The sequence below is a fragment of the Triticum urartu genome, chromosome 4A (genome assembly GCF_056163025.1).
Source record: "Triticum urartu cultivar PI428250 chromosome 4A, HENAU_Tu73, whole genome shotgun sequence".
Lineage (NCBI taxonomy): Eukaryota > Viridiplantae > Streptophyta > Magnoliopsida > Poales > Poaceae > Triticum > Triticum urartu.
In genome coordinates, this window is record NC_141876.1 from 160,931,929 (window position 1) to 160,949,319 (window position 17,391).

General features: G+C 47.6%; 1 protein-coding gene across 1 annotated transcript; it reads left to right on the top strand.

Moving 5' to 3' along the window:
• The first annotated feature begins 14,736 nt into the window (after positions 1 to 14,736).
• On the top strand, positions 14,737 to 15,857 carry LOC125551796 (xylanase inhibitor protein 1-like). The gene has a single exon (XM_048715144.2). The coding sequence runs from the start codon at positions 14,797 to 14,799 to the stop codon at positions 15,688 to 15,690; it is 894 nt and encodes a 297-aa protein (XP_048571101.2). The 5' UTR covers positions 14,737 to 14,796; the 3' UTR covers positions 15,691 to 15,857.
• The last annotated feature ends 1,534 nt before the right edge of the window (positions 15,858 to 17,391 follow it).

Genomic DNA, 17,391 nt, shown 5'->3' on the forward strand with positions numbered 1-17,391 from the left:
TATTACTCATGTACACACATATATAGGATTGTGAGGTGCACAAAGCACATCACTCCCCCATAATGGGATATTCCATTAATCTCTCACAAGAGCCAACTAAGATATGACCAAGATGCACAAAGGCTCAACTAACAGCACACATGTACATGATGTGCAAACCAACACACACATACTTGATTGCTCAAGATAATCAAGTTGGAAGCACAACATATACAAACACATGCAAGGAACAAAACCAAACATGCAAAGGGGCAAGTAACTTTCAATGTAAACAATTTTAAGCACGAGTTACCGCAAGGAGGAACATTGGATATAAGATAGAAACTTGATAATCCGAATGACTTGGCTTGAGACAATAAGAATGATGAAGTCCCCTTAATTCTTCATAATGTAGCTAAGTCTCCAAGTGACCTCCAACAACACCTATTGATCAAGTATGAGATAGTTGGTCCCCAACCAAGTTGGGTCCTAAGAGGTTAGTCACAATAGGCTTGGCTACCCAAATGGTTCTTTTCTTGACACCACTTTGAGCACCAACAAATTTGGCGAACACATTGCCAACCTTATCCTTCCCAAGAGAATAGACATCATCAATAATAATTGAGTTGGATAAGTTACCACTAGTGCATGAGGAAGCGAGGTGACCTTTCTCACGACATAGGTAGCAACGTCTACTCTTCACTTTCTTCTCACTTGATTTCTCAACTTGAGAAGCATTAGCTTGAGTCTTCTTGGGAAGAGGCCTTTCTTCAACTTGAGGTTGACAATGAGAGTGAACTTGTGGCCGCTTACCTTGTTGCTTGTCACTAATGGGATTCTTCTTCAATGGGCAAGATCTAACATGATGCCCTTCTACTTTGCACTTGAAGCAAATAATCTTGGCTGAATTCTTGACTTGTTCTTGGCCCTTCTTCTTGATCATGTTGGACTTCTTCTTATTGGAGTTGAATCCAAGTCCACCTTTGTCATTGGGGGATTTTTGCACACTCAAGATATTATTGAGTGTGGATTTCCCTTCATGACTCTTTTCCAAGTCTTTCTTCAAAGAAGTGACTTGGGCCTTGAGCTCTTTGATTTCCTCTACACGGTTAGTCTCAACACAAGTACTAGAGGAAGTATAAGCTTCATCGTTAGAACAACACGGCAAGGAAAGCAATTCATCACAAGATGTACCAACATTGTGAGTAGATGAATTACAAGGAATAGCACATGGCAATATAGCATTTTGACTAGAAGTAGTGCTAGTATCTACATGAGGCTCACTAGATGTTACCTTAGCAAGCATGGCCTCATGAGCTAATTTTTGCACATTATGGGACACTAGAAGATCATCATGAGAGCTTGTGAGCTTTACATGATTTTCTTCCAACATTCCATAATTGCTAGATAGCAACTCAAGTTGAGCCCGAAGCTCAACATTCTCCTTCAAAATGGATGCTTCACAAGTAATAGAGTTAGTATCCCAAGCATCATCATTAACAACAATAGGAGAGGACACCTTGGCAAGCTCTTTTAAGTAAGAAGCTTCAAGTTGAGCATGAGACTCGGTGAGTTTTACGAGCTCACCCTTGATGACCCTTGAGCCATTTTCGAGGTGCTCAAAATCCTCAAGGAGTCTAGCACGAGCAACTTCAAGCTTAGCATTTTTAGTTTTGAAATCATTGGCCACCTCGAGTGCTCTATCATGAGATTCCTTTATTCTAGATAATTCTATAGCAAAGGTCTCCTCAAGAGATTCGGATGAGGTTTGTTCATGTTCAAGAGCTTGAGATAGCTCCGCGATCTCATTTGCGTAATCACGCTCATGAGCTTCCATTTTCTCAATGGTGACCTCATGCTCCTCTAGATGAGATTCCAACTCCTCAATGTATTTCTTGCCTTCAATGGCAATAGTCATGATTTCCATGAAGTTGAAACAAGCAAGTTTATTTTTGTGAAGAGCTTTAAAAATCATTTCCCCCTTAGTTTTTAAGGAGGCAACATTATCATTCTCTTCATCATAATCAACATCATCATCACTCTTGCCATCATCACAAGATATATTGGGATTCAAAGTGGGAGACACCTTTGAAGCCTTGGCCATAAGGAAAAATGCAATAGATGATGATGTAGGATCCGTTGAAGCACCATTCAAGACCACATCTTGTTCCATGGGGTGTTGGGTTTCCTCTACATTGTGAGCACAACAATTCGAGGACATATATGCATTTTTATCATGGCAACAAGATATAGTAAACATATCATCATGAGATTTAGTCAAGCAATTTCTACATGACATGCAAGGACTTTCAACACAAGCATGTGAAACATTTCGAGTGCTCGATGTGTTAAAGCCCAAAGAAGGAGCATTGCAATAAGATAATGATGAAGGATCATCCACAATAAGCATACTATCATCATTGCAATGACCAACACTACTCACCATATCATTATCTTGTGGCAAACCACATGTAGGTGAAGTAGAAGAAGTTGAGAAGACTATACGACCGGAGGTGGAGGGAGAACAATCATCCCCACAAATCTTGGACACACCATATTTTTCTTGAAGCTTCGTCCACAACTCATGAGCATCCCGGAACGGCATGAGTTGAAATATAACTACATTGCTCAAAGCATCAAAAAGCACATTAGAAGCTTGAGCATTGAGATAAGAGTTTTTCTCATCCTCTAAAGATAATCTTTGGGGATCCTTTGGAGGAGAAAAACCCATATCTACAATTCGCTCTAAATTTGGGTCCATGACCCTAAAGAGATTAAGCATGCGAATTATCCAAACATCAAAATGTGTGCCATCGAAACTAAGAGTGTCAGAGAATCCTAATCCCCTAGTCGACATCTTTACTCTCTAGGCGGTAAAGCCTAATAAAGAGAAACGAGGCTCTGATACCAATTGAAAGATCGTGGATGTCGCCTAGAGGGGGGGTGAATAGGCGTTTTAAAATAATTACGATTTAGGCTTGAACAAATGCGGAATAAACCTAGCGGTTAATTTGTCAAGCACAAAACCTAAAACAACTACGATCACCTATGTGCACCAACAACTTATGCTAATCAAGATAAGCAACTATGTGATAGCAAGATATATGACAAGAAACAATATGGCTATCACAAAGTAAAGTGCATGAGTAAATGGGCTCGGGTAAGAGATAACCAAGGCACGCAGAGACGATGATGTATCCCGAAGTTCACACCCTTGCAGATGCTAATCTCCGTTTGGAGCGGTGTGGAGGCACAATGCTCCCCAAGAAGCCACTAGGGCCACCGTAATCTCCTCACGCCCTCGCACAATGCAAGATGCCGTGATTCCACTAAGTGACCCTTGAGGGCGGTCACCGAACCCGTACAAATGGCAACCCTTGGGGGCGGTCACCGAACCCGTACACTTTGGCAACCCTTGGGGGCGGTCACCGGTACCCGTCAAATTGCTCGGGGCGATCTCCACAAACTAATTGGAGACCCCGACGCTTGCCCGGAGCTTTACACCACAATGATTGAGCTCCGAACAACACCAACCGTCTAGGGCGCCAAGGCACCCAAGAGGAACAAGCTCTAGGGTGCCCAAACACCCAAGAGTAATAAGCTTCTCAAACTTCACTTCCACGTATCACCGTGGAGAACTCAAACCGATGCACCAAATGCAATGGCAAGGGCACACAGAGTGCTCAAGTCCTTCTCTCTCAAATCCTACCGGAGCAACTAATGCTAGGGAGGAAAATGAGAGGAAGAACAAGAAGGAGAACACCAAGAACTCCAAGATCTAGATCCAAGGGGTTCCCCTCACATAGAGGAGAAAGTGATTGGTGGAAATGTAGATCTAGATCTCCTCTCTTTTCCCTCAAAAACTAGTAAGAATCCATGGAGGGATTGAGAGTTAGCAAGCTCAAAGAAGGTCAACAATGGGGGCAAAAACGAGCTCAAGAGTTAGGGTTCATTGGGGAAGAAGACCCCCTTTTATAGGAGGGGGGAAATCCAACCGTTATGTGCTCAGCCCGCACACGAGCGGTACTACCGCTCCTGGTCCCGGTACAACCGGGACTCACAGTATATGTGCAGAACCCTACCAGGCGGTACAACCGGGCGACCAGGAGGTAGCACCGGTTGAGAAGAACAACCGGAGCAACCGCCCAGCCACCGCTCAACCACCGCATAGGAACAGAAAGGAGTCACCCCTGAGTCCGGTAGTCGAGCGGTACCGGGCCGGTGCAACCGCATGGCCTTGAGCGCTCGGACGGGTAAGTCCTGAGCGGTAGAACCGCTCCGGACACCGGTGGTACCGGTACGACCGGACCAACCGGGCCACCACCGCCCGAGTACCGCATCAAAACAGAGGCCTGACCGGTACTTGGGCGGTGCCTGGCCGGAACAACCGCACAAGTCTTTGCTGAGCAAGATGGTGGTACCACCGCCCGGAAGCAGCGGTACAACGGCTGAGAGCTCCAAGCGATACTACCGCTGGGGCTCATGGTACTACCTCTGGGACCAGACAAAAACCACTTCCAAGAAAACAAGAACTGCCATAACTTCTGCATATGAGCTCCGAATTGAGCAAACTCAAGCTTATTGGAAACAAGACGACTATATATTTTCTCACGATCTATTTTTACGTATAAAATAAGACAAAATTTACGAAACATAAAATTACGGTGTATTGCTATTAAAATAGAGGAGGGTGAAGAATAACTATTCCTCAACCAGAATGACGAATAGTCAATTTCCATATATATATATAGAGAGAGAGAAAATAGAGGCGGTAGTTACCACCCAAGAATCCACCGTTCATCTCACGCCCCTAGATCGAGTGTGCTATTTTTTTAGAATGCCTAACGGGCTAGATGAGGTTCCACCCGATCCATTTAGAATTGTCATTAATTATTTTGATTAGTTTATTTGGTAGTTATTCACGTTGATCTTGCCGTGAGCTTATCCCAATTTTTGAATGGCAATTCTATCTACTCTTCTCACATCCTTATCCGCTTACTAACCAACCTACCATTCTCTCTCTGCGTAAAAATAGTATCGTTTCTATCTTCTCGTTACCAACAACAAACAGATTTGTTAACTATCTAGGTTTTGCCTAGGCGACACTTTCATCACCGGCTGTACACAGAGGATCAGCGTCGTCGTGAGTATTCTTCTGCCACCGGCGAGACAGTGAAATAACAGCTGGCCGTTGTCGTTCTGAGTACCACACAAGTCAGGTATATACGCCAAATTTCTTTTCTTTATTGCTTAGTTGGATTAACGATATCATAGTCTGATCAGATTTCCAACTCTAAAGAATTCATGCCCCCTCATTGACCTTACCATCTTCTATGGTTCTTTCTTGTCAGTGACACCGTGATTTTGAAGATGCCGATGTGACGACAGGAGCAAGGCGTTCAACAAGGCAACCGGAGGAAGACCAACAACGTCTCCTCGGAGCGTACACAAGGTGTCACCGCTGTGGAGCCGTCGCCGGTGACGACGCGTCCATCCGCTCCGGTTTTGATTGGCAACTTCCTCCACTGGTGTGTGGTATTACACTGGATGTATCACGGGCGCAACTAGCCGTCGGCGACGAGCTGACTACTCCTGCATCGACCCCTAGCTCTGGAACCTATGCATCGATGGAAACAAGACTATATTGTGTATATCAAAAGTTCAGTATCATGTAGAGATGTAGAAATTATGGACGAACAGTTTGTACTGGTCTACACGTACATATGTCTACAGTATATCATACAATATACTACCTTTTTTGTCATATACTCCTTTTCTTCTAATCTAGTACATACTACATGTACGTTAGGTGACTGAGAAATTACATGTACACACCCATATCAAATTATGACCGTTCCTATACGCTTGTTTAGTTCCATTGACATACTACTTCTGATAAGATAATACTCCATACTACCATACTACCTCTTTCATGATACTCCATACTACTTTTTGTCATACACTCCTTTCTTCTAATCTACATGCTACATGCAAGCACGTTAGGTGCTTGAGAAATTTCATGGCTGTCATCCACATAGTAATATTAGTATTTAATACCCTCTTGATTAATTCCATTGACATACTCCTTCCCTTGATACTCCATACTCGACAAGTACATACTCCATGTAACATGCTTCTCCATCGACTGTACAAGACACACATCATACTCTTCATGACTATGTAGTATATATTCTATGATTTTGTAGTGTATATAGTACTTGGGAAATATAGCATATATACTATAAAAATTGGAGCATGCCGAAAATTTCCTGAAAAATAGAGTATGTCCTATGATAATTTTGGAAGTATGAAGTAGATATAATAAAGAGTATGGACGCTAAGATTTGTTTTGCTTTGCAAGTACATGCGATCAAGCAAGCTAACCCTCATCCAGGATTTTAAAAAAGTAAGCCTTATCCATGCAATCAGATGCGGTGCATGCGGCCAAGATATAGGCTATTCAACTAATCCTGTGCAACTAAGGGGTGTTTGTTTCCATGGACTTTTTTGTGTAGGGATTAGAAAAAGTCCCTCTTATAGACTTTTTTACCAAACGGGAGGGACTTTTTAGGGACTAAATTAGGCATTTGGGACTAAATGAAGAAGACTCTCAAGGAGAGTCTTTTTTGGGACTTTTCCAACAATGCCCCTCCATGCATTTAATGGCCCGCCACCCCATGGTGTTGTGTGATTGTTATTTTTCTATATACTAGGGGCAATATGGTCATTTAATAATCTCTAGGAAGGGACTAGGGACTTTTTAGTCTCTGCAAACAAATAGGGAGGGACTTTTTAGGGACTAGAGACTTTTTAGTTGGGACTAGAAAAAGTCCTAGGACTTATGAACCAAACAGGGCCTAACTAGACGGTGGGACATTAATGGATCTTTTTTTATCGCTAACCCGCTTGGCTTGGCTGCGTGAGATGACACATGGCAGATAGAGAGGTAGGAGGTAACTACCACTGCTTGTAGATAAAATTGGAACTAAAAAATATATATAATGCATAGAAATTAAAAATTGAAAACTAGCGATGCTTCTCGCCAAGATCTGGGTGCATCTTTGTGTGATGTACAAAGAAATTTCAACCAAACTAATTGGTTTTGTTAGCTTACATAAAATTGTATCATGGGAAAAACCCATGATCTCAACACATATAGACAAGAATAAAATGCACTTCAAAATTAGATTATCAATTTTCCTTGCATTTTAATGAATCAAATTGCAAAATTGACAAGAAATTAGATAGATCGGTAGCTAGGACAGTGGGGGATACGAGATGTTGTTTTGTACCGCCGGTCGTCTGATCTACTGTCACTGCAAAGATGGGCTGGCGCATGATGCAATCTGCAATGGCACCTACCTGTCGGGAAAATAGAAACCTGAGTTAGACCAAAAAAGGGTTTCCCCCGCTTTGTATACAAAGCAACCAACCGAACCATACATGGATAGGTGCTGCGGCGGAAGCAGCACAGTCACGCCCAAAAGAAATTAAAGAGAAAAGCAAAAGAAACAAATGCCGACAACGGCGGATCAACAAAAATGAAGAAGCCTCGCGATCGCAGCGCCCACCAGGATCTTCCACTAGACTCCAAGACTCCGAAGCGCCGGCACCTATCAACACCTCCAAGAAGGATCGCGACGATGACGACGCTGCTGCCAAGGGTTTCCCCCGGTGCAAGAGGAGGCGAGAGGAAGGGTAGCCCTGACGCCCTCCCGAAAGGTCAGGTGGCACCCACAGGCGCCACCGCGCCGGTGTTGGCCATGCCGACAGGGGTTTCCCCCGATCCCAACCCGCACCTCGGGCGCCCCGGAGCTTGCCGCCAAACCAACCACCACCGTGCGCCAACGCGCTCATGAGGCCCCCCGCCGTCTCACCACGGCACCACTAAGTGAGGACAGCACGGCGAAGAATCAGAGCCGGGACAAGGGCATCGGCACCGTCGGCACGCGGGAGGGTCCCACCTCCACCGTCCGCGACGGTAGCCGTCCGGACGCAATAGCAGGAGCACACCAGGCCCAGCCGAGCCCTCGTGGGCCCGTAAAGCTCCCGTCTTCGCGCTGCTGCCGGCACGCCGTCGATGCCGTCGCCCCAAATCCGAGCCGCTCCTCCTCCTCACCACGCCGCAGACAATGAGGCCGCGTCCGGGGACCGGCCTGCTAGGAACCAAATGGGGCCCTAAGGGCCCAGATCTGCGCCGTGGACGCGTCGCCGGCCAACCTGCGCCACCAGGCCGCCCCGCCGCCAAAGGACGGCTCCACCACCACGACGGGCCGCCGCCAGCCGCCACCAGACCGCCGGGCCGCCGTCAGCCAAGGGGCACCCGTCGCCAGCCCTGCCCGCGGGTCAGGAGGAGCGCGCGAGGGGTAAGGGAGGACCCGCCGCTGCCAGCCCGCCCGGCCAGATCCGGGGGCTCCGCCGACGGCGGCGGGGGGAGGGGCACGGTGGAGGGGGAGGAGAAGAGAGCGGGGGGAGCCGCCCCGGCCGCCCCCCGAGGAGGCGGCGTGGGCGCGGGGTCGGGGAAGGGAGGGGACGTTTGCTGCAGGTTAGGGAGGAGGAACCAAACCTGAGTTAGATGAGAATGGTACAAGAGCGATTTTTGTTTCAGCCAGGGACTACCTAGTGATCCCCGAGTAGCTTGGTGAGGCAAGCGCCGCACTAGCCACGGAGGGATCGAGCACTAAATCAGGAGATGGCGCACCGGTGTGGCCGAGTAGTGGGGCGATGCAACCTGGGTGTCGCTATCAGAGAGAATAGGGCCGGACCTAATGGAGAGAAAGGGTCGGACCTCACAAGCGGTGGCGAGGAGGTTGTAAGCAGTAGAATGGTGGCACGGTGGATCTCGGTGGTGGGCATAGCTCCGTGGAATGAAACGATTCGAAGAGAAAGAAACGACCCGAGATATCACATGAAGGAAGCAAGAAATTGCGGAAAATCCTAAGGAAAAGCGTGAGGTTGGTGCGAGGTTGCAACCGTAGGATGGAACCAGAATGAAAGGAAGACGATTGGTTTGATGATTGACATGTATCAGACGTATGATTAGAAATGTTTCCCTTCTACTTATATCATTTCTAGCCCCTTCCTTCAAATTCCTTGGACTCCCTAAGATGTGCATTTTTGGACTTAACTCCATTTAGCCGTTTAAAAAACTCCAAAAATTTTGAAGAGTTAATGCGAGTGTTCTGTTGCACACGAGTTGTCACAACTCTCATGTGAATTGACCCTTTTTATATCTGCGGGATTATGATGGTGGCAGAAGATAGGTGAATGAAGGGTGAAATAAAGTGGCTAAAACTAAGACTAAATTATGTAAAATTAAAGTAAAGGAACAGAAAATAAACTACATTGCCTACAATGGAAATGTTAGGCGCTGGGAAAGTCAGTTCATGGTGAACATCAAGTCTGTTGGTGCAGTGGTAACGTGTAGTCACCTATTCATATGGTTTTACCTCTCGTATTCTATGTTTGACAGGAGAATCACCCTTGGATAGTTAAATTTCTCCTGCGGGATTGTTTAGCTCTATTTTCATGCCTTCCTTTACTATATGCAATGGTTGGCTCAACAATTAAGGTCATTAGACCAATCCAATGCTTTAAGCATTATGATGTCTCGTTATACTCATATTGTCTTTGCTTCTCGTAGCTACCAACACCTATCACCCGGAGGTCACTGATTCACTACAATATGTGGTTACATGTGTAGATCTTCCGATCATATTGTCTGGGCCCTTAAATTAGACAACAAGCATTACATTAACTATAGATAAACAACCAACTAATTAATCATAAGGGTCTCACAAATATCAACATACAGATCTGGCGCAGATGAATCTCACCAATCCCCTATATTTCCCACTCTTAGGGGGAATTAGTCACGCATGACGGTATGAGAGAAGAACAACAACCAATCATAGAGATTATGAAAAGGAAAATCATCTCAATAATATCATAGTTTGCCATAATAAGATAAATGATTAAAGCCAATCTCAATCTCTGGTTTTGCCTGAACCTCGGAGAGGGTTTTAGAATGAAGGTCCTAAGTAATTCTTGTCAAACCCCATCCTCGATAAGTATTGTGTATAGTCATTTGCTCAACAGACACTTATTTTTAATCTCAAGGTCTTCCACCCCTAGACCTCCATGGCATTGCAGTTGCATCTACCTAGATAAGCAAGCATTTCAGTGGATAAGGGCTTCAGCGATGTCAAGCGGTTCTTTACTTTACATGTTTTGCGTTCTTTTCTCTTCCTATATGGCTCATGTTCTGTAATCTGTTGATTTGTCTTTATCTGTAAAGCAATGTGAAAGCCAATCTCATAAACCCATGAATTTCATCAAAATTTCATGAGAAAATACAGATAGACTTGTTTTTTAACATAGTACAGACACAGACGCTGATACACACATTATTTTGAGATTGGCGAAGTTGTCATAGATGCCTTCATAGTCCACTGGAACGTCTTCTCCCATTAAATGCACATTGTCGAAATGTCTGAAATAAATCCAAGAAATACGAGCACCAATGGTGGGCTGGGGATACCACTATCCTCCTAATCATCTTTTTTGAAGGGAGACCAGCAATAGCTGGAATATTCATTATGATAGGTAGGGAGCAATATGTACATAGACCATGGAGGTCCAAAGGAGAAAAATCAGAGAAAACTAAGAAGAGGGGAAAAGAAGGAAAGGGAAGGTCTCTCAGCCTGGATCCCCGAAGGGCGACAGCAAGCAGCCAGCACCTCCCAGCCTCCACATATCCAAAGGGTTTCCCGTAGCGTGGTTCCCGCTGCTGAGATTTTGTTGTTGAAAATTCTGTTGTTCCGCTCCAGCCATATCCTCCATGATACCAGGATCAGCATTGACTTGATGCCCTTCTTTTGTTTAGCCGCCGTCTTGGAAATAATTGATAGCCAGATGTCTTTGGGATTATCCGCCTTCTGCCATCCCGCAGGGTTTAGGGAGGCGCAGCCTGACCAAGCAGCAGTCGCCTGCCAGATCGTCCGAGCGTGCGGGCATTCCTAAAGAATGAGGTCTCTAAATTCCATACACAGAGCGAGTAAAAATAGTCATTTTGCCAGACGCGACATTGATAGCGATTAGCACACCAAAGCCGATCAAGCATAAGTAGCCAAATGAAGAACTTGCAATGAGGGGGGCATGCCCGCCAGAACATGTCTGGGAATGGGGAGTCCACCTGGCCTGCAAATTGCATCTTGTAAGCAGCGGCAACAGAGTAGGCGCCTGAAGTGGTTGTCTTCCAGGTGATCGCATCCGCAATGCCACTAGTGAGGTTTGTCTCCGCATTCCGGACCAGCCTCCAGAGGCTGCGAAACTCATCTATGTTTGCATTAGACAATGGAGGTCGCCTGATATCTTGAACCCATCAGTGATTTTGGAGCGCATCCTTGATAGATCTAGGCTTTGCTCTTGAGCGGCGGTAAAGCGACGGTGCAATTTCTCGCAAGGGTATCGCCCCAACCATGTTGATTCCCAGAAAAGGGCATTCACCCCGTCACCCAACTGTGATGGTGGTAGCAGCGGCGAAGAGGTTATGGTCTCGCTCGTCACATGGGATTGCCGAGCCAGCCCACGGCCTGTTTGGTTCAGTCCAGGACAGCCACAACCATTGGAGATGGAGCGCTCAGGCAAATTTCTGAAGATCGTGAATGCCGGGGCCACCCAGGTCAACTGGAGAGCACACTTTGCGCCAGTTGACCTTGCTCTTGCCGCCAGTGAGGTTTCCCTCTTGAATCCATAGAAATTATCTACAAATCTTATCTATATCCTTTAGGAAGCCAGCACTTGTCTGAATTGTTGTGAGGGCGAAGATGGGCATTGTCGTGAGCACTGATCGCCCTAGGGCTCTTCTGCTGGCAATGTTCATCCGTCTACCTTTCCAACTGGCGAGCTTGGCCCTAATCCTATCAAAGACGAATTGTAGGTGCACCTTGTGGAGCCTCCCTAGGGTGATTGGAAGACCAAGATATGTGATTGGGAAGGCAAATCGTGCCCCAACAAAACCCTTCAAGACTTGCTCAAGGTCGATCTCTTGACACTGGATGGGGTGCGACAGTGAACTTTGAGGGGTTTATCTTCAGCCATGTGGCCTCTCCAAAGCAGTGCATGATGTCCATGAGGCAAAAGATGTCCTCACTATAGGGGTTGGAGAAGAGGATGGCGTCATCAGCGTACAAGCTGAGTCTCATTTTAGCGTCTCTCCCAGGCAATGGTGAAAGGATTCCAAGGTATTCTGGTGTCTCAAACACACGGTGCAAGGTGTGGATCGCCAGGATGAATAGGAAAGGGGACAAGGGTCCCCTTGCTGTAGCCCCCGCATGTGCTGAATCGTCGAGCACGGAACACCATTTAGGAGGACGGCAGATGATGATGAGGACAGAAGGATGGAGACCCAGTTGCGCCATCTTTGAGAGAAACCTAGTTTTTGCAGAAGCTCAAGAAGGTATTCCCATGATATGGAGTCAAAAGCTTTGGTGATATCCATCTTAAACGGCAGCATTTGTTTCCTCTTCCTATGGAAGCTACGCCTGGTGCTTCTGACGAAAAGGTAGCTGCCGTGTATGCATCTATTCTTCAGGAAAGTACTTTGAGCAGGGGATATGATGTTGGCCATCTTAGGAGCAAGCCGGATTGACAAGATCTTTGCTATAAGCTTGGCAAACGAGTGCACCTGACAAATTGGACGAAACTGCCCTATTTCAGAGGCCTCGGCCAGCTTGGGGGCGAGCACAACTATTGCAGAAATCATAGCCCCAATGTTTTCGCAATTCATGTGGTGAAACTAATTGAGAGCGCAAAGGAGGTCCTGCTTGATGATATTCCAGAAGCTTCTGTAAAAAAAATCCTTGAGAAACCATCCGAACCTGGAGCTCGATCCGCCGGCGTCATCTTGATAGCCTGCTAGACTTCTTCTTCAGAGAAGGGGAGATCCATTCCCTCAGAGTTGACTTGCGGCAAGTTGATCGCCTCCCAGATGATCGTGCAAGTGCATGTAAGCCTTTGTCCCATGATGTCGCGGAAATGGTCAGTGATCACCTCCTCTTTATCCTTATGGTTGGTCACTCTGCAGTTGCCTCTTTTGAGTGATAGAATGAAGTTCTTTTGTCTTCTCGCATTGATCTTAGCATGGAAGAAGTCAGTGCTGGAGTCCCCCGCCCTCAGCCAATTTATGCGGGAGGTTTGTTTCTTTCTAGCCCGTTCTATCGCAGCTAAACCTAGCAGCCGGAGTTTGAGCTTCTTCCGCAGCTCCCACTTTGCATCAGAAAGGGCTCTACTCTCCTAGGCGGTATCTAGGCGTAGTATTATCTCTTGGGCCATGTGGAATTGCAACTTAGCATCACTAAAAAGACCTTTACTCCACTTCTTCAGAGCGCCAGCGGTGCGCTCGGTTTAACGTGCAAGGAAAAGATCTTATAATTTCAGAGAACCGGTTTTGCCCAAGCTTCAGAGATAACATCATTGTATCCTGGGAATTTAGGCCAGAAACTCTCAAAACGGAACCTAGCTCTACCAGCAGGGGCGCATGCATTGGACAAGACCAAGGGGTAACGGTCAGAGACCGAGGTTGAGGCAGCCTGCAGCAAGTGTTGGGGGAAGAGGTTGTCCCAACCGAGTTGCAGAACACACGATCAAGGGCCACGAGCATGGGGGATTGTTGTTCGCTGCTCCAAGTGAATTTTATGTTCTTACATCTAATTTCGAACAGCTCGGCTCTATTGAGGGCAGCTCTGAATTTTCCCATGAGGCGTCGGTTCAGGTTTAGGTTATTTTTGTCCCTAGCTTCATATATGAGATTGAAATCTCCAAGGGCGATCCAGGGGAGGCTGATGCAGGGGCAGCAGAGCATAATTCAGCTAGAAAGGATTCTTTGAGGCCGTCGTCCGTCGTCCTCCTAATCATCCAATCACATGTTGGTTCGCATACAAATAGGCTCATTGAATTGTGTTATTTGTTGCTAGCTAGCATGTGCCTGTTGAACTGTGTGATTTGTTGCTAACTAGCATGTGCCCGTAATATATAAATACGCATATGTAATCTATAACATCTAAATAGTTGATTCCCACTAACTCTAATTCTATAGTCCTCCACATCATCAAATGTGCCACATCAACATCCACTAAAAACTATTTTGTAGCACATGCATACCACAATTTAATTGTTTCATCTCCAATGGTTCAACCTTACATGCATACTCTCTGTTCACACAATTATCTTTAAAAATAATAGCTTTTGATTTAGGCCATTTCTTTCATACAAAATTTATTCAGAATTATAATATTTAAAATCCGGCAGCAACCCGCGAAGCAATCACCTAGTTCATGTGTTCTACTAAAGGACCGACAGAGATGCCACGTACGTCGCTTTGACTGGCCTGTTTAAAATGGGTCCTGAACCTCCTCCAGGTGTCCAGATCCTTGGCATATTTGGTACGTGCTTTCCTTCTCCTTCCATCTATCCTTGATGTCGATCATTTTCCATAAAAAAATATTCGGACGTCTTACCAGCAAAATCAAATGGATTATTCGTACTTCGTCTTGAAGTGAGCTGTCCTCCATGTTAAGTATGTTATCCCGTCCATGGAATGGAGTGGAGTAGAGTCAGAGCTCCTGCGCGCGGCGCACAGGTTCGATGCGACCAAAACCCAGCTGAGCATTGAACGACTTACTTGTGCGGTGCCATTTGTCAACTATAGCTAGCTAGTTAGCTGCTTCGATTCCACCTCTCCCACTCCACCCCTATATATACTAGGCTCGACGCACGTAATTCTTCACACCAACAAGAAAACTCATCTACCCACCAATGGCGCTCGTACGCGGTCGGGCAGCCTCCCTCCTACTCCTCGCGGCTCTCCTCTGCGCCGCAACCTTCCTTGCCGTCCCGGCCGCGGCCACGGGGAAGACCGGCCAGGTGGCCGTGTTCTGGGGTAGGAACAAGAACGAGGGGTCCCTCCGCGAGGCCTGCGACACCGGCACCTACACCATCGCCATCATCTCCTTCCTCGACGTCTTCGGCCGCGGCAACTACCACCTCGACCTGTCCGGCCACGACGTCTCCGCCGTCGGCGCCGACATCAAGCACTGCCAGTCCAAGAACATCCTCGTCTTCCTCTCCATCGGGGGCTTCGGCAACCAGTACTCCCTGCCCACCGCCCAGTCCGCGGCGGACGTCGCCGACTACATCTGGAACGCCTACATGCTCGGCACCCGCAAGGGCGTCTACCGCCCGTTCGGCGACGCCTTCGTCGATGGCATCGACTTCTTCATCGAGAACGGCGCGCCGGCCAACTACGACGAGCTGGCCAAGCGGCTCTGGAACTTCAACAAGGACTTCCGCGGCAGGACGCCGGTGCAGCTGACGGCCACGCCGCGGTGCGGCTACCCGGACCGGCACGTGGAGCGGGCGCTCGCCACGGGGCTCGTCGGACGCATCTTCATCAGGTTCTACGACGACGCCGACTGCGCCGCCAACTGGCAGCGACAGTGGGACAAGTGGACGGCGGCGTACCCGTCGGCGCAGATCTACCTCGGGCTGCCGGCGTCGGAGCAGAAGGTCGGTTACATTCACCCAAAGAACCTCTACTACAGCGTCATACAGGTGGCGCAGAAGGCGGCCAACTACGGCGGCGTCATGGTGTGGGAACGCTACGAGGACAAGCGGACCAACTATAGCAGCTACGCTATCCAATGGGCTTGAGCCTCCGTCGCTCACATCGTCACCGTGTGTGAATTTGGTGTATCCGTCTGTGTACTGCATACTCCTCTGCATGTGTTTGCTTACCTTACGGTAAATAAGTATCACCAGTGTGCAGTTGTGTGCTTTATACAATAATAAAGTGAGACCTCTGTGAAGGTTTGGATTAATTGATGGATTTCCGTGTTTGTTATCTGCTCGATCACTTTCTTTGTCACGTTTCCAATGAGTTCACACGCCGGGCATGCTATACAAACACACCGCCGCCGCGTACAGCACATATGTTGGTGTTCGGGAAGTAAATTGCTCAAAACCATCACACTTAGAGCAACTGCAACGTGCCGACCCAAACGGACGGTGTTTTTGTTCGTTTTTTGTTTGTTTGGATCGGCTGCCCGCCCAATGTCCGCCCTATTTTAGATTTAGACCAGCAGTGCACTCAGCGCGTCGACTCATTTCATGTCCGCACGTAATTTTTTAAAAAGACTCGCGGCCATAGATCATGCCAGCGGCCATGTCGGCCAGCGCCGGCTTCAAAATAACACCACACAATTCATGTTGGCGCACTCGCCAGCGGCCGGCACACATGTCAGCACACAAAAAGGGTGAGACTTGAGTTCGACCACGCCATCGCGGCCCCGTGGTCATGCCAGCACACCTGTCGGCATATAAAAAAAAGGATGGTGCTCGCCGCCGTAGATCACTCGTCGTCGAACTTGAGCATGTCGGCTTGCATCTTCTCGAACCACGGCCTTTTCCTTGACGACGCGGTGTTGAGATCCACCTTCATGATTTCCACCCTGGTCATCATGCTCGCGAGAGCCGATTCTTTCTGTTGGGAAACGTAGCATGCAATTTCAAAAATTCCTATGATGGCGCAAGATCTATCTAGGAGATGCATAGCAATGAGAGGGGGAGAGTGTGTCCACGTACCCTCGTAGACCGAAAGCGGAAGCGTTTACTTAACGCGGTTGATGTAGTCGAGCATCTTCTCGATTCAACTGATCATGTACCGAACGTACGACACCTCCGAGTTCTGTACACGTTCAGTTCGATGACGTCCCTCGAACTCTTGATCCAGCAAAGTGTTGAGGGAGAGTTTCATCGGCACGAAGGCGTGGTGACGGTGATGGTGAAGTGATCCGTGCAGGGCTTCGCCTAAGCACTACGACGATATGACCGGAGGAGCAAACGATGGAGGGGGCGCCGCACACGGCTAGGAACAATTGATGTCTTTTAGAGGCGCCCCCCGCCCCCGTATATAAAGAAGGGAGAGGGCTGGAGGCCGGCATAGGCGTGCCCCAAGTGGGAAGAGTCTCACTTGGGCTCCTAGTCCAATTCTCCCACCCCCCTTTCTTTTATCGGAGGGGGAAAGGGGGAGGAGAGGGAGAAGGAGAAGGAAAGGGGGGCGCCGCCCCCCCCCCTAGTCCAATTCGGACTCCTCCCTTGGGGGGGGCACGCGCCATCCCTTGTGAGCTAGCCGGCCTCCCACCTATGGCCCATATGGCCCATATCTTTCCCCGGGGGTTTCGATACCCCCCCCCCCCGGGTACTTCGATATGTACCCGATACATTTTGAAACACTTCCGGTGTCCGAATACTATCGTCCAATATAGCAATCTTTACCTCTCGACCATTTCGAGACTCCTCGTCATGTCCATGATCTCATCCGGGACTCCGAACAACATTCGGTCACCAAATCAC